This window comes from Rhizopus delemar, genomic scaffold (assembly GCF_000149305.1).
Source record: "Rhizopus delemar RA 99-880 supercont3.1 genomic scaffold, whole genome shotgun sequence".
Lineage (NCBI taxonomy): Eukaryota > Fungi > Mucoromycota > Mucoromycetes > Mucorales > Rhizopodaceae > Rhizopus > Rhizopus delemar.
In genome coordinates this window covers 3,262,525-3,285,558 of record NW_027137827.1, presented here as the reverse complement: position 1 = coordinate 3,285,558, position 23,034 = coordinate 3,262,525, and the positions used below count along the sequence as shown (strand labels likewise).

The following is a 23,034-nucleotide window of genomic DNA, read 5'->3' as shown; positions in this document are numbered from 1 at the left end:
ATACAGCCAAAGATTTGGCTGAAAATGCAACAAGCCGAGTCATACATTACTTTAATTCATAAAAATTTTGGGTTGTTTTGTATCGAAAAATTAATAAAGCCTACGCTTAAGTCTTTTTTTATTATCATTAGAAAGTTCAAAAGAAGCTCAAGCTAATAAGTTGTCAGTCTTCTATCTTTCCTTACTCTTCTATCTCCCTTTTGTTTGTAGCTTTTAACTGGCAATATTCAAAGCTTCTATTTGAAAATTCAGATTAAACTCAAGTACAGTAATTTGGTTCCTTCTTTTTCTGCATATCAAAAGTACAATGAAAATGCCTCACTTTCTTTATTATCAATATAATATTTAAATCAAATAAATTCTAAAGAGAACTCAGGCTCAAAAGCATGATTAAAGCAACAAGATATAAAGAGCATGATGAATGTAATACACTCCCTCCACTATTATCACTCACAGCATTAAACAAGACTACATTTTCAAACTGATTTCTTGATGCTTTCCTTTTTATCTATAGATTTGATTAATAAAGAAAAAAAGCTTTAGTTTAAAGAAATACCTCTGCAAATCCAACTTGATGGTTTTCCATATCAAATACTAAATAAATCGATCTCAACACAGAATCACCCAACATGATCCAACCTTTATTTTCCATCTTTTGGCTTGGCTGAGTTTTCATCCAGGGTGCAATACCAAATAAACAATGGTCGCCTTCTAAAGGGATCAAAAGGTCTCTCACGGGAACATTGAGTACAAGTCCTCTTTCGAGTAAGATTTGGAGATGATGTTCAGCCTGAGCGATGGCTTGGCAGTCACCAAGATAAGTTTGAGAAGCAGCATCAAAAAAGAGTTTGACATGGGGGGATAAGGCGCCTACTAGGCTGTCGACCAAAGCACGATCCATATAGGTCAAGGTAGTACCTGTATCTAGAATAAAGTCTCGCTCAAACGAACTGTTCATGACCGTACTTCCATTTGGACCAGTCACCTGAATCCCTTGACCGCTCACCATCCAATATGTCTTATTCGCTTCACTTCCTCCTTCACCGACCGGAACATAATGAATCTGGCCTTGGAATCTTTCTTGATTAACACCACCCAGCACAATCTCGCCAGCCCACCCTGGTTCATCCACAGAGCCCATGCTGATGGCAAACATCGGTCTGTCAATCAAGTGGCGGTCGATGAGCTGAAAGATAAAGGGAAGATGATGGGCATTGGAGGACAGGGAGGGGTAGCCTAAACCGAATATGCCATTGGCCTTTTGATCTGTGTTGGCAAGATGAATGACATCCTGTGTGAAGCTGGCCATGCCAAACACTTGATCCGAGACATGGGCACCCTCTAAGTACACACTGTCTTGGCCATATTCACCACGTACAGAACCCACACCATAATTAATGCTAAATTCTTCTTGAGATATATTGCCTTGAAACGTATTTGATTTCTGTGGGTCAAACCGCTTAAAAGGACATTGATGTACAGGACAGTGTACGGAAGGTACCCAAAGATCTGAACTAAAAGATGATGTGAATAGATAGAAATCATGACAATCTTCACTTACCTTCCTGTATCTAAAGCAACAGTAAAATTCTGTATGGGGTTTCCAATGCCAACTCTCACAAGATACTGTGATCCTTCGTCATTATACATTTTGGCATGATGTACAGATGATCTTTGATTTAATATTTTGTTCAATCCTTTATTTTTAGTTAGTGACAATTGTATCACTTTTTGTCCTTGGATTTTCAAAACAAGCAAAATAAACAAGAACAAGGCAGTCAGTTTATAACAAGACATTCAATAAAATGAAAGCAAAGAAAAAAAGTAGGGTTTCTATAGCATGGGGGATAAGATAATTTTTTTTTAAAAAAAAACCCCTTTCCTTCATTCAAATAAGACTTTATGCAAATATATCATATAACTGCTGAGTTTCCTGTTTTTGAATAGTAATTCCGGCAAAACAAAAAATAGCCATTTGCTCTTGATAAGGATTTTCTTATATGAAGAGCTCTTCCTTGACATTATGACTTAAGAAATCAAACTTAATGGGAATAAGGAATTGAAATCATGGGAACTTACTGTGATTGTATTTGGTTTGCTTTACTGCTCAGACAGTTTTTAGTGCCACGCTTTTGCATCAAATCGTGATCTCATTGAAACTCTTGTGCTCTCCTGATTTAGATACACCAGAGCAACAGTTGTGCTTCTCAGTAGATTATTTTATTAACATTATGTCAGTTGACAAACATTTCTGTCATTATTCGTTCCGACACTTTCTCGTAACTAATCCATTTGTCCTTTACTGTTTAAAAAAAATGGCCAAGCGTTTAGTAATCTTAACTTTTTAAAAACCAATTCCTTACTTCAAAAATAATACGTGATAATTTAAAAGTGGGACATCCACTATTCTAAATATACAAAAAAAAAATTGTTTTGCGTAGATATATTTACATGGAGTTTCTACATTAAAGGGATGATGTAATCAATGTGATCGAGAAAAGGGTAGCAATAGGAATCATTCTTGCTGACTTATTACTCAATGAATCTGCAGAGGCACCATTGGATGAAGCCACAGTGCCTCCTACACCTTCACTAGCCGTAAGCCCAATACGGTTATTTCCTATATAAGCTGATCGAGCACAGAGTCGCCCACAGGTTACATGTTGGATCCAATGGTTCCAGATCTACTCAGAGGAGCAATACCAAACATACACACGAAGGCCGTAGCGACATCTGTCAAGTCCATAAGGATCGCCAACTGAGAGGCAGACACACTCAAAGCATCGGGGCCTGCATTTGTTGAACTTAACTGAGACATTTTCAACCTAAACCTGGCTGAACTGCTGTATACAGAGCAATCAACAATAAACACACCAGAGGAGGAATCCATCAAGTATTCATTCAAGCCAGCAAAAGCAGCCATGATCTAAGTGGCTACAGTTGTGGGTAATTATATTTAATATGATTGCTTAGGCTGTTCATATTAAAGACGCAAGTGTAGAGGAAAGAGAGAGTATGCTCTTCTGGTATAGAATTGATAAAATCCTATAAAAGCCTGCTGAAAAGAAATGAGTAATGGGAAAAGACCATATTCAGCTCGTTACTTTGTCTTGCTTCGTTTGTTAAAATGATCAGTCTTGGTTGGCATATTAGCATGAGATGAGCGTTTATGTTTGCCAATGTTATTATTGACGTTACGTCTTGCCCAGTACTGTTCTATCATACTCATGTCATCAAAACTTGAGGCAGATTCTCAGACATCATATTCTGGAGGATAATCTTTCCATCTTAGTAGGTATTTATAATTACTAGTGTTAATTCCTTTATGTTGGATAATTGCCTGCACATTGTATTGTTGTTGCTCAGCGCGATTATTAACAACGTTGTCTGTAGAGATAAGTTTAATGTGTGAGGTAGGTACGTCGTGCGATAATAATGCACCTGTTTTATCTGTCAAAATGTAGCTACCATTTTCTGTGACTCCACGTACGACAAAGGGGCTCTCGTGCCTTCGGTCAGTTTTACTATTTCTATTCATACTTTTTTTATCATACTTCACTATTAGCAGGAAATTGTTGATGTACAATGTGGTACTTCTTTGTAAAATACTCGTTGTCAATTCTTTGAGTAGTCATAATACGGTTACGTATAGCAGGGATTACTATGTTGTTCATATTGTCTAGTTTATTTTCTAGTGCTTTAGCATATTGATGACCAGAGTTAGGTATAGAGGAATGTGTGTTAGAATAATCCTGGACTTCATTTGGTTGCATATTGTACATAAGCACAAATGGTCTAGAATGATGTAATCTAGAATATTTACAATTCATAGCATATTGAATACTAGGAAGGAAAAGATCCACACATCTTTCTTGCCTTGTGATCTTTTAACAAGAGCTCGTTTGGCTATTCCAACAAACGATTCGTTAGTTGAATTACCCAATGGGTTATAAGGTAGTGAAAGTCTATGGTCAATACCACAGGTTTCCATTAATGAATTAAATATTTCATTAGTGAATTCTGTACCGATATCTGAACTAAGCTTTTTGGGCCAACCAAAAGTGCAAAAGATATCTCTAAGTTCATTAGCTATGGATACTGAGGTTTTTATCCATTAATGGTCTTAGAATTGTAAATCTTGTAGAGATCAACTAGGACTAAAATGAAACTGTGTCATTCTGTTGATGTAACGTTCAGGGTACCGAGGTCAATACAGACGTGATCAAAAGGACCATCTGGTAGAATACTACGGGGAGGGTGATACCCGTGTTTGCCAATATTAAATTGTTGACATTCAGGACAATTGGATACTAGATGCAATGAATCTTTTTTGATATTAATCTAGTGTAAATTATCATTGTGGATTGTCTTTACAATAGCATCAGTCCCAAAGTGTCCAATTAGATATGCCTTTAATAATAGGTTATGACGTTCCTCTTCTGGTGGTTTCATGTAGTCTACTAGTTGCACAGCTCTTTGTTTTATGTTTGTACTGTTGTCTGTAGTACGTTTGTTCTGTCAATCTGGATTTTTATTTTTTATGGCAAATTGCTGAGGATTATCATCTCTCTCCAGTCTTTTTTTCCGTATCATCTGAAAAAATACGAGAAAGAGAATTCGACAACATATTTTCAATTCCTGGTCGATGGATAACTCTGAATGTACAGTTGAAAGCATTTTCGAACCAATTCAGCATCATGGGATTAGGAATATTTTGTATGCCAAGATAGACCAAACTTTCATTATTAGTATGCAGTGTGAAATGAGATCCATACAATCACTTGTGAGATCTTTCAAAAAGATAACAGATGGCTAAAAGCTCTCATTTAGTTGTCGAGTAGTTCATTTCTGACTTCGACAGTGCTCTTGCTGCGAATCCAATATAGCGAGTCTTATCGTCAATAATTTGATAAAGTACGCCGCCAATTCCTATGATTTAACAAGTGTCTTTCAAACGATTGATAACCATTTCTTCTTGATCATTCTCTAATACCTGTAACAATTCTTCACCATTTTCATCATCTTGGAAATGCACTTGTTTTACAAGGTGTGGATTTGTATTGCTGACTAGATCCTTTTATGTTTGTTCATAGATAAAGACTTGTGGCGGTTTCTCATTTTTACGCAAGAATGTTATTTCCAGCTCTGCATTCTTATTCTTGTATTTTACTTCCAATGATGAAGTATTAAAATCAAATTTTTACTTTAAAACGATTAACCCAGTTATTTCCAATGATAAAGTGGCTAGGACAGCTAGACAGTACTTTTACTGTGTAAGAAACGGTCATATTTTCCTTTACTTGAATTGGTACTGTTGTACTCCAAAGATAATCATTGTATAGCAATCAAGCATTATTAACGATTGATAGTGTGAGTATATGGAAATGTAGACTTATTAATATGTATGTATATCTACCAAAATAGACTGGTGAATGAGGAGCAAGTGCTTATATTAAATTATGTAAAGATCTGCATAATAGAATATAGCATTTAGCCATCTGCATAAGGCTGTGGGCATTTCGCCATCCGCATAGTACATATATTAATATCTACACTGTGAAAAGTATATAAACTCTGGACATATATTATTAAATAAAATCATATATAATTTTGGGTCCTATTGAAATCTCCATTTTTATTTTTGTGAACAAAACAGGTATACCATAGATTATTTCCAATGCCGGCTGTTTAGTTCCACTTCCTAAAGTGAATACACTTTACGATGAAGCACCTATTTTTAAATTTAAAGTATCTGCGAGGGCTTTCGACATACAGGCATATGCTGCACCACAGTCTACTAATACTCTGATTCTTTTCGATCCTATGCTCATTTTAGAATATACAGCGGTTGAACTATAGTCTTCATTGTCTTCAATTACTACAAAAGTGGCTCTACTATCAGAGTTTATTGTTCTTCTTTGTTGGTTGAGTCTGCATGCCATAGTGAATTGCTTTCTTGATGATGACACGGTTGTTATTAAAACCATACAGAAATATTGGCAGGTTTATTCAACAGCTCAACAGCTATTTTATACGATATTTCAGGTTTTCTTCTTTTAATTACTTTTTCTTTGTAGATTGATTGTCTTTAATTTCTATAGGCAAATCAGTATCCATGCCCATGTTTTGACCTGTGGTGATTTTTTGTATACCTTAATAATTTCCTTAATATCGTGTGAGTGTTGTAGAACAGAGTCTGATCATAACGGACATTGAATAATCACAACTAAAAGAAGTATATTAAAATTGATAAAAGATAATAATTTAAATCTTTATTAAATAAAATATATTCTTCTTCTTTTTATATAAAACTATCACTATTCGATTCATTCTATAAAATAAACATGAATACTAAATAAGTCATGATCTTTACTATTCATCATTTCTGTAAATGAATAATAATGGATCAGGTACCTAGTCAACTTTGATCTGACTGGAGGCATTTCATATAAATATATCTTTCCTCTCAATGAAGACGGGACAACTCTCCCAGATCAGTTAAAGAACAATAAGATCTATAAAAACAACGAATTAAAAATTTTCATAATCGATTCAGTGATCACTATTCAATCAAACGTGTCAATGATTGGATCTATGCTCATAACTACTCATTTACCCGCCAACTGATAGAAGAATATAAATAGTAGACTTTGTAATGATTTCATTTTAACAATTAAGATTGTCTTAAATAAAGTTCAGTCTCAAAAAGTATTCTTTTGGTTTATCTTTGTTATTTCTTTTACTTTACCAGAACATAACACTTTAGCAAGTGTTATCTATAATTATGATTATGAAAACTTTTCATTTGTTCTTTTGTATGTCTGTCATAGATTATCTTTTATTCTAGGAATTCCTCACTGATTTGAATAACGTTATTTTACGCGTTATTTCAATTATGTGAAAGATTAGCAATATTCCTGACATTGGATTGGATTTGGTTATTTTAGTTGATACTTCTTCTTATCAAAGAACTCTCATGAATACAATACATATTCTAAAAGAACATGTTTAATTGGAATTGATTGTATGATCTTATTTAAATAAACTTGTATTTTATTTTATTTTAATTATGATCTTGTATTAAGACTTATATTTATTAATGTCAACTACAATCAGTTACTGTTCTACAACAAAAGACACATTTTTGTCCTTAAGACGAGTTAAAAAAAATAAAAAGACATATAAGACAAGAAGGGTGCATCTAGCGTATTCGGTCCGCATTTGTCCGGTCCGTAAACTATTGAATACTATATTTCTAAAATCAGCATTTTCAGGAAGTCCTCAATGGTCCAGTGGCTAGGATCTGTCGCTTTCACCGACATGGCCGGGGTTCGATTCCCCGTTGGGGAATAACTTTTGATTTTGTTTCCCGGTTAATATATTTTCCGCGGTAACAGCGCGTTTCAGTTCGCTTAAACAGTGTGACAATAGTAGTGAATAAAGAGGTCACACTGTAGCACAAATGATGAAATTTTAGATCAAGAGAACAATGCTGATCACAAGAATAATTTTGATGTCCAACGACATCAATGTCGTTGGACATAGATGTCAAACAACACAAACAATAAGCCACGCCAATTTTTATATAAATAAGATGAATATTTTTAAACAAAATAACATTATCCAATCCAATCCAATTCAATAAATCAAATCTTCTTACGCTTAAAAAGCAATCTTTTCTTATTGGATCACAATAACCCTTTCTTTTCTTTTTATTTTTACTTATTCTTTCTGATCTGATACCCGAGTTATCACAAATCAAGAAAGTTCCCTTTTATTTTTATCGTTTATCAAACAATCTTATTCTTAACCTTATTGATCTAAAAAGATCTGGTGGTCACTACTCAAAGACAATTTACTCTAAAGAACTGTTAAACGTTCAATCAAGTTACCTAAACTCAAGTCATTCAAGACTTCAAACCTCAATTTAAACAAATCTACATCACTTTAACACAAGCCAAGTCCCAAGTACTAATAAGTTACAACACGAAGCAAAAGTGAAAGAAGTCAAAATATGAAAAAAGTCGAAAATTGAAAAAAGTTGAAAAATGAAAAAAGTCAAAAAAAAATAAGAAAAGCTAAAAAGAAAAAAAGAAAATATTCATATATATATATATCCCATCTTTTTGTAAAGAAAATGTTAGTCAGTTTAAATAAATCATATATTTCTACTCAATAATTAACAAACTTCAACAAGAAAGTCCCTGTTTACCTAAACTTTTTACTCTGCTTTAACCTTTATCAAGAAACATCGTATTGATCTTACACATAAGATCTAGTGGTCACTACTTATCAAGCATCTGCTCAAATCCTATATAAAACAACAACTTACAAGGCTATCACAACCTTAAAACCAAGCTTTACAAGCAATCTTAACTCAAATTAACTCACTTACAATAAGCCAACCTTTTAAAATAACAACAGTGTCGACTTTTATCGATATTAACACTGTAGCGAAGAATCTTGCAATGTTAATGCCAGGAAAGGCTGCGGTCTGTGATTTTATTTGCTTTTGAACCTTATTCCAAAATCAAATCTTATATCAAAATGAAACTTTATCTTTCTTTGTCCATAAAATAGACAAGTTTTTATTTCTATTTTACTTTACTTCCCTTAACTTCACTCCTATTTGTTATTTTATATATATATATTGTGACGCAGTTGGTGTAACTTTTGCTGAAGAAAGGACTCAGTCCTAGGAAGGAGTCAGTCCTAGGAGGGACTCAGTCGTAGGAGGGACCTCAGTCCCTGAAGATAAACCAAAAAAAATTCAAAAATAGAAAAACACAAAAAAATGATAATCATATAAATATCCCCTCTTATAAATTCACTGAACTGGACTGAACTTCACTTTTAAAAATATCTTTTATTCAAATAAACATCCAGTTCCTCTTTATCAAAACTCTTTATTTTTATTTTATAACTCAAGCAAGTCAAGTCCTTTGAAGTCAAATTATCTTCATCGTATCACTTTTATATTCTCTTATCAAGAAAACACTTTATTACTTTCTACTGTTTGATCTACAATACAAGATCTGGTGGTCACTTACTACAAGCAAACCAAATTTATTCATTTAAACACAAGTCTTTGATCTCAAATTCTTTTACACTCTAAAGAAAAGTCAAATTTACTTCTAAACTCTTAAGGCCATAACGAGAAAAGCGTTAAAATTACAATATATATAAATATCCAATAAATCAATTATTTTTATCACTGGATCTTTTGGTATAACACTCTTAAACAGAAGTCCCCTGAAACAAAATTATCTTCATTGTAAACATTTTCAAAACTCTTATCAAGATGCCTTATTACGAACAAGTCTGATTTACTTTATAAGATCTAGTGGTCCCTTAAAAAGTAAATTACCTTTAAAACTGTTTATCGAAACCTTATATGTCAAATTCGTTATCAATTAAAAAACTATCAACCCATTAAGACCCAAGAAAGTTACATTACTTTTATTTTACATAGCAAGCAAAAGTCCCTTGAAGCAAATACACTTTATTTTAATCCCTTTTTATTTTAATTTATTCACACTAGTTTGATATACTGAACAAGATCTGACGGTAACTTATTATAAGCGAGCTTATATTCATCTATTAATGCTTTGGGAACCAAAACTTATTTGAACTTTTAATAATATGAAAATCTTTAAAACAAATCTACTTAACAATATAAAAAACCTACAAACTTTGCTTTCACAATATCACGTATCTTTCTGCTACTTGTCAGTGAACTAAGTCATGATTGTACTTCGCAAAAATTGCTAGTTATAGCAAAGAAAATAAATAAATAATAAAGCCCTTGTTATTTTTAAAAGCATCTGTCTTTTTTTATTCTTATATAACGCAGGGACCAAAATTTGTAACATGCTAGGTGAATGATTATCTGAATCAATATTTTTAATGATTGAAAGTTGATATCGTCGATCAAATCGAAGTAAACAGTATGAATACTGAAGGTCTATTTCTCATGGTTTAAAAACTCGCTGCTAATCTTTACTCTTTTAACTTGTCAAATAATTCTGCTTATGTTGGAATAAGTTTATATTTTTGAAATAACAAGGTTTGGTAATCATTTTTTTATACAAACTTAATTGTCTTTTCTACTTCTAATCTTTATTGTATAACTTTACATAAAATAACTAAGGCTTCATAGTTCTATAAAAACCAAAGCTACAATACAGATGCTCAACCAAGCTTTAGGAATTATTGTAAACTCTTAAAGAAAAAAAAATAATGGTTCAAAAAGTCATTTGTACATAAACATCTCTTCTAACCCTTAATAAACTATCCTTTTTGTATATTTTAGTGTTTATTTAGTTATAGACGGAGAAAAAACTTATAATTGAACATTGAAGTGCTTTTTCCTGCTTGTAGCGATTCGACTTCAATATAGTGTAGTGCTCTAAAATAGATAGATGCTCCTTTTCTAACTGTATGTATAAATCCATATAGAACCCTTGATGCATATTCTAATTTTTTGCATCTATAGGATTTTGTAACTTGTAAGGTAGATAAATTGAGGTGGGCGGCATTTGATGTTTGCTGATGTATGATAAAGGATAATGAAGTTAAATAAGCGAAACAAGATAGCCATGTATATGGTTCAGGTATTAAATGATTCACAGAAGATGTTTCCACACCAAGCAGTAAATCATTGCTCATAATATTTAATCGAATGAGAGACTTAATCGTTTATATCTTCCCTTAAAAAATTTTCTTCCTTTTGCCTTATATGCTATAAGATGTATTTCATTTCTTAAAAAGAATGATGATCCGTTGATTTAGAAGAGTTGAAAAGCACAGTCTGATGTGATTACATCGCATCTAAATATTCTTGATGCAGAACACCAATAATGTGGGTTGCTGTTTTTTCAATGGTTAATTACGATACGATCAAGTATATCAGGGGCATTTGATGTCATGTTATCTACAAGCAACTTTGACTAGTCCAGTAGTTCAATCTAATTGAAAAAAAAAGTTGGGAAGGCTAATTATGTTGTTCTTTCAGCGTGGGATCAAATATCAGGACATACTTTTGATATGTTAAGAAATTAATATATGCTTATCATAAATTTGTAACTGAATGGCAAAAATAAACTTGCTAAGGATCTTTAACCAACTTAATGCCTCTACATCAACTTCACATGCTTCACTACAGCTATAAAAAAGCTGGCCATTGTATTGGATACTTGACTTAATTTTATGCGAATATAAAATATATCATGAAAAAAGTCAGATTCACATTTACTTTATTATCATTAAAAACATCAATTATAAGCACTACAATGTTAATTACTTGTATCAATAGAAGCAGGAATATATTTATCTCGGGTGTCCTTCTTAACTGTTAATAATACATCATACTCACTTAGTTTTACATTATCTGAAGACAATAGTCAATCAAGCGTATTATTAACCTTCGCATGAACACTGTAACCTATTACTTGATAGTATTTACCATTGGATGGTATAAACTTGGGTTTACCATAATTAACATATCATCTGTTATTTCATACTTGAAAAACGTTTTGACCTTTTCCAAACCATCAGCCTATTGTTTCTTAAGATTCTTTGATACTTTCAAGGGCTTATTTGAGTTGATAGACACCAGAATAATTTCCTTTAAGCTTTTGAAGCCTTTAGCATTCAGATTGAATATACCTTCAATAGACTTCAGGCTCCTATGAATATACCTGGAAAATTTTTTTCACTTATTTGGTAATATTTGTCATTCAAAAAAATGATACCGGAATTTAATTGTTCCTTAGATAAAATATAAAGAGAAAAAGTTTGCTTTCTTTTTTTTTTTTTTTTTTTCCCAAGGAATATTAAAAATGTGTATGAGAACAACTTGTAACCAATGTGGCAAATACACCTGGGTTGGTAAGTTGAAAGCATCCTCGCCTATTATTTTTTTTTTGTTAACTGTGCATATAGGCTGTGGTAAACATATTGAGCAAGCTTTAGCTGGTTTAAAAGATGAAGAGATCTGCAAGTGCAAGAAATAATAGATCCCTTCTGACAAAATAATACACTTTTTGCAAAGCACCAATAATAAACAATAAAACCTCTCTTCTTTGTTTTCAACAATGTCATCTCTTTTTATTATACACATGTTTTTATGCCTTGACGCCAAGAAGCACATTGTTACCATTACCGTTACTAGGCAAATAGGTAACATTGGATGCTTGAGAGAGGGTTTGAGCAATTTCCTTACTGGCTTCAATTCTACGGAAAGCAATAAATCCATCACCTGCTTTTGACAATGCTGTAGAAATCATTTCAGCAGCTTCTGAGTCACCTTCGGCACGAATAATGGCTGCTTGCTTTTCTTGTTCTGCGCGTTCAACAATGAATTTAGCACGTTCAGCTTCTTGTTGAGCAATTTGTTTTTGTTCAACAGCATTAGTGAATTCTCTACCAAATGTCATGTGTGTCTAATAATTTTTTTTAGTTCCTTTCTCTCTCTTTTTTTAAGCTTCCTTTATATCTTACAATAGAAACATCTTCCAAAGCCAAGTTGAAATCTCTTGCACGCTTATATAATTCTTCACGAATCTTTGCAGAAACAACTTCACGTTGAGTAATCAATTCAGAAGCATCAAATTGAGCAACAATAGATTTCAAAACTTCGTTACCAATTGAGGGCAATACTCTTTCATCATAGTCAAGACCCAAGTTTTGATAAATTAAAGGCAAGTTTTTAATTTCAGGACGGTGCAAGACACGAAGAGTCAAAGAGACCATTTGCATATCCTTAGAACCAGTAGTAGTAGAGATATTACGAGGCTTAGTACGAACGTCAAACAAGACAGCACGTTGAAGCCAAGGTACTAAAAAGTGAGTACCTTCTCCAACAGCAACAGATTTAACACCTTGAATACGATCGAAAATGACGGCTCTGTAACCACCCTGGACTATATGCAAGATCAGTTGTAAGTCTTTTCTTTTTCGAATAAAATGGCGAGCGATTTAAAAATTACCATCATACATGGCGGCTTGTGCGCCACCAACAGCAAGACCAACAGGGATAGCCCATTTAGCAATAGTTCCAAGCACAGCAGACATTCTTTTTGAATAAAAAGTAAAAAAAAAATTGTCGGGGCACAAGGGCAGAAAAAAAAAAAAAAAGTCTCAACGGCCAATTAAAATCTTGCCTTCTCAATTCAAGATGAAAATGAAGTCAATCCGGTTTTTACATATCCTGGGTTTGATACAAGGTAAATAGCTAGTTGCTGCTGTATTGATACTGTGCTTTTTAGCTATTAATAAGTATTCCTGTTGATTCTTGTAGATTGTGGACCTCATTAATTTTAAAGATAGCCTATGATGAAACCTAACCTAGTTAATACCAAAAAGACCAAGAAACTATGAGGATGGCCTCTTTTATTATATAATAAAGAAATATATTTTATTCTGAAAAAGTTGTTTTGTATTGAATTTTTTGTATATTCTGCTATAATCTTTTCTTCATTTATAGAGACAATGTGTTTATGTATTACTTTGCAAATACGAGCATTGGTTGAAAGTGCACATAAATTAAGTGATTTGTTACAAAGATCTCAACTGTGAGAATTAACCTTACTTGATTTAATTCATGTATGTTGATACTTTCTATTACTGTCTCAGGAGCAATTGTAATCAAATGAAAACGTGCTATTACCCAAAACATGTAAACCATCATATTTGTTCTCTTTCTGTTTGTGGTTGTGCATTAAAGTTTAATAATGATTTTTCTCCCTAAAGATAGAGAATTTGCGATTGTTGTAAAAGATGTGTATTTATAGAAGTTGCTATCAGTTTGCTCGTGCCACTTTTTTTTTTTACTTTCATGGGAGTCGTATAATAGCAATTTATCGCCCCTCAATGAATATTGTTTTACATGATGCTTTTAGAAATAAATCTACCTCTTTCTTAGAAAAGTTAATCAAATATGCTCAAATTTACAGCTTAAAAACTCGTGTAGGCATCATGTAAAAAGCAGGTTTTACTCTAATAATTTAATAAGCCAAAAAAAAGCCCCTTGGTTTATGTACCAATTACAAAAATAATCGCTGGCTTATTTCTTTGAGTTATTGAAGTATAGTGAGGATACGGTAATTGACTCCCTAATGAATCTTTAAGTTTTTATTTTATCTTTACTTTGCAGAATAAAGGTAGTACTATAGCAATAGATGTTTGTCATGTCTGCTTTGTATTGCGAATTATTGCAGTACATTATAGAAAAGAAGACTTTATTATTGCATAATAACGTATGAAAAAAATTTAAGTTGTTGTGTTCCTTCTCAGTTATCAAAGATTTATACGCTTTTAATTTATTCTGGACTAAGTTGAAAATAATTTGAGCAGTGCCTTTTTTTTATTGTAACTGCATTATTTCTATTTGAAGAGTAAGATAAGACTGTAAATTCTGAAATATCGAGAAGTGATATATGTATAATCAAAGTTTGATACAGGATAACGAGAATCAAACCTTTCTATAGATAAAATCAAAGTACTACCCAACGAAAGAATATATATGTAAAACATGCAGCACAAATTGGGATGGCTATTAGTATGGATATTTTGTGTAGTAGAGCTTTTACATTTTCCTTAAATTGAAAGTTAAATGTCGAACGGTCTATATTGTTTAATCTATGGATTGAAAATCCTATGTAAGCAATGGTTTCTGAATTTCTCTCAACCATTATTCTAAAAACCTTTTCTTTCTCTCTTTTTTAATAATATAACTCTCATTGATGTTCTTTTGCTGTTTTAGCATTTTTTACAGAGGCTGCTCCTAACGATAAAAATACCAACATTCCTTTGACAAAGAACAAGGACCATAAGTCTAGTGACAAGAACTCTACTCAAAAAATCCTTGCCAAGTACGACAAACACCGGTCTGCTTCTTCCTTTTTCAATCCAGTCTTTGCTAATGGTATTGGCTATACCCCTGTGATTTATTACTACAACGACATCGAGTGGTTAAGCCACTGTGGGCACACCTGGCGTGACGCTCAAGCTTGATTTTGATACCGGTTCCTCTGACCTGTGGTTTGGTAAGCTTTAGCCCATCCTTTTTCTCTATTTGACTGACCTCCCTCTCTTTAAGCCTCTTCTCTATGTACCAACTGTGGTTATTCTCAAACCAAGTATAACGTCAATCAATCCAGAACATATACCAAGGACGGTCGTGCGTGGTCCATCTCCTATGGTGATGGCTCCAGTGCCAGTGGTACCTTGGGTACCGATGCCATCGTCCTGGGCGGCCTGACCATCCAACGTCAAACGCTCGAATTGGCCAGACGTGAATCCAGCAGTTTCCAAAACGGTCCCTCGGATGGTCTTCTCGGCCTTGGCTTTAATTCCATCACGACCGTCAGAGGCGTCAAGGCTTGATCAGCAACCCTGTTTCTAGTGTTTACCTCGGCAAGGAAAGCAACGGTAGTGGAGGCGAATATATCTTTGGTGACTATAACTCTAGCAAGTTCAAGGGCTCCTTGGCCACGATCCCTGTTGACAACTCCAATGGCTGGTATGATGTCGCTGTTCCTGTCGCTGGTTCGTTTGATGCCATCCTTGTCATCAGTACTTCTCTCTTGATCCTCCGTAACAATGTCGTTCGCTCTGTTGCCTCTGCCTATGGTGCTAGAGATAACTATGATGGTACTTTCTCCACCGGCTGTGACACCTCTGGCTTCCAGCCTCTTGTGTTCACCATTGGTTCCTCTACCTTCGAGGTCCCTGCTGGCTCCCTTGTCTATGAACAATATGGTTACTCTAGTGTTACTAGCTTCAGTTATGGTGACTATGATTTTGCTACATTTGATGATGCCTTGCAGAGCAACTATATTGTCTTTAACCTTGTAGCTTCTATAAATGTTTTATTGGATGAATGACTTATAACAGAAAAGTATGGATGTGTTTCGTATTAGTATATCGTGTGACAAAGTTTGCTTTGCCTTCTACTCAACAAGGGTGCGAATGCGCCTTTTTATACACATAATTTGAACTGTATATATCACTTAGCATGATATCAAAGCCAAAGATTTCTTATCTTTTTGTTAAACTTAGCATCTAACCCGCAAATTGTTGCCTTAAAAATTGATTCAAGTATAAATACATTAGATTAATCTCTTGGTTTACACACTTTAATTTTCAAGCTGAGGAGAAAATCAATTTTTTCTGGCATTGTGTCAATTAAAGTCATATTGATTTTCCTTTTAATGAAGATAAAAATGAATTAAATCCATCTTTTTATTTTTAGATGCAAAAAGATAGATAAAGATTCTCTTTGTTATGTCATTTTAGAATCCTAGGTTTCATGTGCATGTGTAACGATCAATGTGATTCTATTGTGTGTTTCACAAGTTAGAGTTTCCATCATCAAATCCCTTTAAATTAAGGCATGTACTTTTATGGTAAAAAACATTAAAAAAAAAGCTTGATCATCTAGCATAGTCTGCAGTGACTTTTTCCTGGATCGAATGTATTGAACAAAAACTTTCAAAGTTTTTTTATTATTTCTATTTACAAACAATAATAATAATAATAACCAGCATTATTATTCATTCGGATATATTTAGACCTTTGCCAATGGTTGAATACGTCGATGTTCATACATAGGTGGTTTAGTCAATGACGGCCATTTATTTTGATAGGTTGGCGAAGGATAAGTAATCTCGGACTATACTCATCAAAATGAATGTCAACAAACAAAGAAAACATCGCTGATTTTACCTTTTCTTTTAAAACGGTTTCTTTGTGGGGAGATACATGAATGAAATGTGTGCCTTGGCCTTTGGATACCCGTTGAGCGACGCCATTTGCATCCAATACAACTTCATAAATAGTTTCCTATCAATTCATTTGCATCAGTATAGGAAACATAAAAATCACTCGTAGAATAAATTACCTTTTCAAAGAAAGAACAATTAGACATGCAACAACCCATAACTTAATTTCTAATAAAGAAAAAGGGTGAAAAAGAAAAAGAAGGAGAAGACTTTATATAGAAAAATACTAAAAGTGCAAGTCTCATCTTATTATCTCGGTAACCCGGATCACATTATTTGGAGCAAGTGTAACACTTTACTTGAGCGTGTACGTGTCCCTTAAATTTGTCATTTTATAGGTTGACTCTTTTATTCGAGCTGTATATGTAAAATGATGTATTGCCTTAGATGAGATTTCAATTTCTTTAACAAGTATTATTAGAAAAAGCTTTTTATAAAATGCAAATGCAAAAGAAGGGCGTAAGGCGTTCAAAAAAGTAATTAAAAGCTGTGCAATATTCAGAACTATCGTTGTGTTCCGTTATCGGGCCATGTCTTAATTCAATCCGAGTAACACAAAAAGAAAATTTCCCTTTTGAACCATCATTGGGAGCATAGGCCCCTCAACTTACACCAAGCAGAGACGCATTCATCATTTGCTCGAACCTTTCTGTGCTACCCGCCAAAAAAGAAAGTAAAAGAAGGAAGGGTGTGTGTAGAAAGACGCACGTAAATCATTATACTCGCGTGTTTTCATAGTGATACAAACTTGAGTGGTTGCGTCTTAATTAAAAGGGGATTGCCATAAATGTTAAAGTAATTTACAAGTTGAAAAAAAAAAAAGATTCTAAATTAAAAAGGATTGCTTCTCACTTATTCTTCTCGGTCTGTTATTTATTAATTTTGTGCTTCCTCCCCTTTTTTTTTTCTTTAGAAAAGTCTTTTTTATACATGATAAACATTGTAAGGAATCAAAGTTTAAAAAGTAAAAATCACCAATGTTTATTGTTTTGTTGATTGGGTTGCTAGTAATTCTTGCATCCTCTGCTGCGTCTATAATAAAGTGTAAGTTCTTCCTAAGCATTGATAATGTTCATTTATCACCTTTGCTGTTAAATAGTGAAAAACTGCTTCTTTCACCCAAGGTTGTTTATAAAACTCAGTTTGACGCACATCTTCTAGATTAACCTTTGTTTCGCCAAGTACAGCCTTTGATAAACAACATGAGCTCATGTACAATTACTATCATAATCTACTTACCTCTATATCTCTTGCTTGACTATTGATCCATTTATTTATAAACTCAATTGGATGCATAGAAAACTGCATCAAGAAGTTTCGTTTCATTTTTGAATTATTAATACTCTGCACACATTGAACCACTTTATCATCCAAAGCGAGAATATCCTTTTGTACTTGAGATGCAGACACGACATTCATCATCTTTTGTTTCAAGACACTATCCAACTCCACATCCACATCGTATGCCTTGGGTGATGCATGAAATCGCTTGTCGACACGGATGGTATATTCCAGCTGAATAGGATCCGGCTGCGTCACATATCGATTGATCACGTCTGGAATCTGAGAGAACTGGAGTTTTTCGACACCAAAGAGGGATAGCATTTTTTTATCACAGTGAATGATTCGCTTGTCGTGTGGATCCTGACAGTGATGTTCCTTGATATAGCCCCACAATTCAGTCACGATCTGAGGCTTGGTGGCCAACCGAAGGCCTGTGAGTTCGGAAAGACCAGTGGCTAGCTTATACTTTTGAGGCGTGTAGTCGGGGACAAGGATGATACGAGCATGTACATCCTTGTCTCCCTTTCGCTTGACTTCAATACCGTCGCTTTCTGTGCTTGAAGCTTGTTTACGCCACTCAATCAATTCTCCATTATCTAATTCAATCAAGATGGATTTGAAAAAAGAAGTGAATTTTTGTACAGGCTGTGCTTTCTTGGTTGGAATCAATGGCTATTATTAAAGTAAGTAATGGTTTCGCGATTCATTATGTTATCTTTTTTTTTTTTTACATCCAAAAGTCTTCCTTCTATTTTCAAAGTCCAAGAAGGCTCATTTTCACTATTGATTTCAAACATGTGTCCTTCTTCCTCTTCTTCCTCTTCTTGCTCTTCTTCGTGTGGCTGATCAGCTGCTGAATTGGATATAAAAATGCGCATCGTCCTTTTCACTTTGGTTGGTTTACCAAGTGCTTCTTGAATCTCTAAACGTTTTTTCATAATGGCCGAATCCATATTTCTTTCAAACTGACATAGCTCTTCATATAATTTGGACTCTGGGACATAAGCTTCAATCTATAATTTACATTAGAAATTGTTATTGATAATTAATTCCAATATGAACCTTTGGGGGTATATTACGATCTACAGGACGCTTTTTCCTAATTTACAAGTTTATTTCTTGTTTTCTTTTTTTTTCTTTTTCTTTTTTTTACTTGATGTGGTTGTCTATAGAGTCGTTTTCTGTTCTTTTTCTATATTGAATACTTTGGGTGTTTAAATTAGAACGTTGCATTTTATAAAGAAAAAAAAAAAATGAGAAAAAATTATTTTTTTATTGTTTAAAAAAATGTCATTAAAGCAAAACAAGCATAAAACAAACCGACAGGATAAGCAACCAATATTCTTTGTTCACTCATGTGCAGCACACTTGTAAACATCCCTGAGCTTGAGTAAGTGCACCACAAAATACTGACAATTGTCAACAGGGTACCAATGATGTTATCCAACTTTAATACTACACTTAATCCGCTTAACATGACCATGGGTAATAAACAATAGCCCAATACACTTGCTGTCCTTGATCCATCGATTCCATTTTCACTCATCAAATTCAAAATAAGGTAAATGGATACAACGCCTAACACGCCTACGCCATAGATATAACCAAAATGTGCTTTTCTTGATAAGAGTAAAAAGGTACCAAATAAAAAAATGAATAAAAGTGGGCCGGCAAGATCTGTATCGTCCATAATAGTACTTGGTACGGTACGGAAAGGATTCAATACGGTTAAACTCTACATAAAATAAGTTAAAAGGATGCATATACACATGATAAAGAGTTTACTTTAGTCTTGATATGTCCAAAATTTAATCCCAATTCTTCTAACAAAGGTGGTTCGTCAGCATATCCACCTGTACCAAACGCGCTCCAAAAGGATCCCGAGGTTGAGAAGTCATAATTAGTTGAACGCATGTCTCCTGTGGCTGCTGGTGGAGGAGCACTGTAATAGTTGGCTGAATTATATTGATCTCCATAACTTGATGAGTAAAACTGCAAACCATCGCTGGCTTGTTGTTGTCCGTAATATTCATTTGTATTGTCAAAAAGAACAGAGTGAATTGGTTGATTTGAAGTCATCTTGCAAAAAGAAGAACAAAAAAGAAAAAGAAAAAGACAGAAAAGCTTTCAAAATTGTTTTGCTGTTAAACAGCAACTGTACGTCACACAATTTTATTATTGAGTTAGATTTGAGTCATTTGTTCTCGGGTATCATCCTCTGCTAAATCAATACCATCGTCTTCTGATATGATCTTGTCTGCCAATTGTTTTTTCTCGCTGGTGAGATAAATAGGTGCCTTCTTCTTATTGACTACTTTGCTATCGATAATCACTTGTTTGATATGTGACTCTGGTGCATCATACATTGGGTCTAACAAAAGGTTTTCCTACATGGTGTATTAGCATCCCTCGCTGCTTGACTTGTTATTTGTACAGTACCATAATGCGTCTCAAGCCACGAGCGCCTGTCTTTTTTTCCAATGCTTGCGCTGCTACTGACTTTAGAGCATGCTGGCTAAACTTCAAGTGAACATTACTCAATTTGAACAATCCTTCATATTGCTTTAATAAAGAGTTTTTGGGTTCCTTCAAGACACGAACAAGATCATTCACTTCTAAGTCATTTACAGAGGCTATCACAGGAATTCTGCCCACAAATTCTGGAATGAAACCATACTTGATCAAATCAGAAGGCTCGACTGCATGTAACACATCCTTGTTTTTCTCATCTTTTTCTGATTTTAAATAAGCATCAAATCCAATGGACTACAAAAGGGATCAGACTTTACACATACACACTCTTCATATGTACTTACTCCTTTTGCCATCCTATCGCTCACCACCTTATCTAAACCAACAAACGCACCGCTCAAAATAAATAAAATATTGCTTGTATCTACTGTATATGTTTCGCCCTTATTACTTGCACCACCATTACTACCCATCAATGACCCTCCTCGCTTGGGATGGCTGGGCCCTGATTTATCTGTCACGTTCACTATCGTACCTTCCAGCATTCTCAGCAACGACTAGAAAGATTAAGTATACAAAATATAAACCGCCCTGTAATTTACCTGCTGCACTCCCTCACCCGATACGTCTCTTGAAGCTGTATGAGAATCTGATCTTCGGGATATCTTGTCGATTTCATCGATAAACACAATACCTGTTTCTGCCTTTTTCACATCATAATCACATGCCTACAAAGATCTAAGTAACAAAGGACACTACGACTGCCTTTGAATCGTACCTGAAGTAAACGTTGAATGACTAGCTCAATGTCTTCTCCTACATAGCCTGCTTGTGTAAAAGGAGTAGCGTCAGACATTGAAAAAGGGACCTGTAACACTTGGGCTAATGTCCTAGCTAATAATGTTTTGCCTAGTATACAAACAATAAGCTTTTTTCTATTTATTTTTTTTATGCTCTCAATCAATGAATTACCTGAACCAGTGGGACCAATGAGTAGCACATTACTTTTATCATGAACAGTTGAATCTTGATCATTAAACACCAGGACAGATCTTGAATCCACTTCACCATGTAATATTTGCTTATTAGTGTCTGTATTTGGATGTCCTTCAGTTGGAGGGTTGATCCAGGCTCTTCTTTGTGAACCTAGAATCATGTATCAGTTTTTGCTTTCCTTGCTGCTATTTCCCATTACCATAAATTGTGTTATTTTGGTTTAAATCATTATTATTATTTTCTGTTTGAATGGTGGCATAATAGCTGTCTTGATAATGATGTTCTGCATGGGCTTCGTCTTCTACCTTGGTCTGTCTTTTCATATTGGCTTGTACACGATTGTAATGGTTAAAGACGGCTACGGCAAGTATCTTTTTAGCTCTTTCTTGACCGATAACATATTCATTTAAATGCTGAACAATCTACTTTACTTTTGTTAGTACAGATAACCATACGTTATGATAGACAACGAACCGAACGAGGATTAGTGATGTGAGATGATTCTAAATGATTCAAAGGAGGATCTACTGTTGTTCTTTTTGTAGGTGGTTGTGCAGAAAAGTTATCAATACCCATCAAACCGCCCCCACTGTGTTCTGCGCTGTGATATGTTCTTAGTAATAAGAGCGTGGGTCTAAATAGCAAAGGTTTGTTATATAAAGTAGTTGCAAGTCTCATCGTAATTGTAAAAAAATAAAATAAAAAATAGATATCTGCATTTAGGCTATATTTTCTTATCGTCTGAGTCATAAACTGTCGTTACTCCAATCTCTTTTTTTATTCAACGGTGCATGATTTAAAAGTATTTGTTAATCTGAATGTCATATCAAATCGTTTGCTTCAAGAAGCTAGATAAAGTTTTAAAGGTTTGAAAGAATGTAATATTGATATGTTTGCAATAATACAATGCCTCTTTATACAACAGTCAAGTTGTTATCTTTTACAGGAGTCATCAAGCCCCTTACACACTTGTTAAAAAAGAACAAAATGTTTGTTTTTTTTTAAAAAAATAATAATAATAGAAGCTTCAGTATTTGATTAATGACTTACTTAGGTTGAACTTAGGCAGAATAAAAAAAATCGTGTTGTGCACTTTCAGTTATGTTGCTAGCCATTTTGAGGAAATGCAGATATTGGATTTTCAATCTGAATTTGTGCATCGGAAACAAAATGAAGGCTTTATTCTCATGATACTATACTATAACAGAACTAATACACGGTTCATTTCGATTTTGATAAAATAAAAATAGAGTGAAGAATGCTATCTTTGAGGAAGTAGAATGTGAATAGTAAAAGGGGTTAAGAACAATTATGAAGGGCAGACGTGAGATGATAAAAGACATCCATTTGGCAGTATGTGATACTCACTTCTTTTTCTAACCGTTGTTTACTCTTTCTTTGGAAGATGCATCATCCTTTTCGTTGTTGGCCTTCCTTTGTTTGGCATTTACAGTTAAAGATCTTTCTCACCCCATGTAGGATTGAGCAACAGCAGACA

General features: G+C 34.0%; 8 protein-coding genes and 1 non-coding gene across 9 annotated transcripts; 3 read left to right on the top strand and 6 right to left on the bottom strand.

The window, feature by feature from the left end:
- Positions 1-544: 544 nt before the first annotated feature.
- On the bottom strand, positions 545-1,650 carry RO3G_01282 (uncharacterized protein; the record flags this gene model as incomplete). The annotated part of the gene is made up of 2 exons (XM_067655873.1): positions 545-1,514; positions 1,562-1,650. The coding sequence occupies 2 exons, from the start codon at positions 1,648-1,650 to the stop codon at positions 545-547; spliced, it is 1,059 nt and encodes a 352-aa protein (XP_067511974.1).
- Positions 1,651-2,656: 1,006 nt separating this feature from the next.
- On the bottom strand, positions 2,657-2,923 carry RO3G_01281 (uncharacterized protein; the record flags this gene model as incomplete). The annotated part of the gene is made up of 1 exon (XM_067655872.1): positions 2,657-2,923. The coding sequence occupies one exon, from the start codon at positions 2,921-2,923 to the stop codon at positions 2,657-2,659; it is 267 nt and encodes an 88-aa protein (XP_067511973.1).
- Positions 2,924-7,278: 4,355 nt separating this feature from the next.
- On the top strand, positions 7,279-7,350 carry RO3G_19014. Its single transcript has one exon. It is a non-coding gene; the product is annotated as a tRNA-Glu (tRNA).
- Positions 7,351-12,125: 4,775 nt separating this feature from the next.
- Positions 12,126-13,074, bottom strand: RO3G_01280 (prohibitin-1; the record flags this gene model as incomplete). The annotated part of the gene is made up of 3 exons (XM_067655871.1): positions 12,126-12,443; positions 12,502-12,923; positions 12,990-13,074. The coding sequence occupies 3 exons, from the start codon at positions 13,072-13,074 to the stop codon at positions 12,126-12,128; spliced, it is 825 nt and encodes a 274-aa protein (XP_067511972.1).
- A 1,488-nt stretch (positions 13,075-14,562) lies between these two features.
- Positions 14,563-15,015, top strand: RO3G_01279 (uncharacterized protein; the record flags this gene model as incomplete). Its single annotated transcript, XM_067655870.1, has 2 exons — positions 14,563-14,578; positions 14,777-15,015. 2 exons carry the CDS (start codon positions 14,563-14,565, stop codon positions 15,013-15,015), a joined length of 255 nt encoding a protein of 84 aa, XP_067511971.1.
- A 313-nt stretch (positions 15,016-15,328) lies between these two features.
- On the top strand, positions 15,329-15,887 carry RO3G_01278 (rhizopuspepsin; the record flags this gene model as incomplete). The annotated part of the gene is made up of 2 exons (XM_067655869.1): positions 15,329-15,366; positions 15,407-15,887. 2 exons carry the CDS (start codon positions 15,329-15,331, stop codon positions 15,885-15,887), a joined length of 519 nt encoding a protein of 172 aa, XP_067511970.1.
- Positions 15,888-16,570: 683 nt separating this feature from the next.
- RO3G_01277 (uncharacterized protein) lies at positions 16,571-16,942 on the bottom strand (the record flags this gene model as incomplete). The annotated part of the gene is made up of 3 exons (XM_067655868.1): positions 16,571-16,675; positions 16,729-16,845; positions 16,904-16,942. 3 exons carry the CDS (start codon positions 16,940-16,942, stop codon positions 16,571-16,573), a joined length of 261 nt encoding a protein of 86 aa, XP_067511969.1.
- An 823-nt stretch (positions 16,943-17,765) lies between these two features.
- Positions 17,766-20,147, bottom strand: RO3G_01276 (uncharacterized protein; the record flags this gene model as incomplete). The annotated part of the gene is made up of 7 exons (XM_067655867.1): positions 17,766-17,816; positions 18,024-18,740; positions 18,800-19,081; positions 19,131-19,167; positions 19,222-19,234; positions 19,767-19,803; positions 19,854-20,147. 7 exons carry the CDS (start codon positions 20,145-20,147, stop codon positions 17,766-17,768), a joined length of 1,431 nt encoding a protein of 476 aa, XP_067511968.1.
- A 345-nt stretch (positions 20,148-20,492) lies between these two features.
- Positions 20,493-21,859, bottom strand: RO3G_01275 (ATP-dependent Clp protease, ATP-binding subunit ClpX; the record flags this gene model as incomplete). Its single annotated transcript, XM_067655866.1, has 6 exons — positions 20,493-20,834; positions 20,885-21,097; positions 21,143-21,268; positions 21,319-21,449; positions 21,513-21,686; positions 21,736-21,859. 6 exons carry the CDS (start codon positions 21,857-21,859, stop codon positions 20,493-20,495), a joined length of 1,110 nt encoding a protein of 369 aa, XP_067511967.1.
- Positions 21,860-23,034: the final 1,175 nt, after the last annotated feature.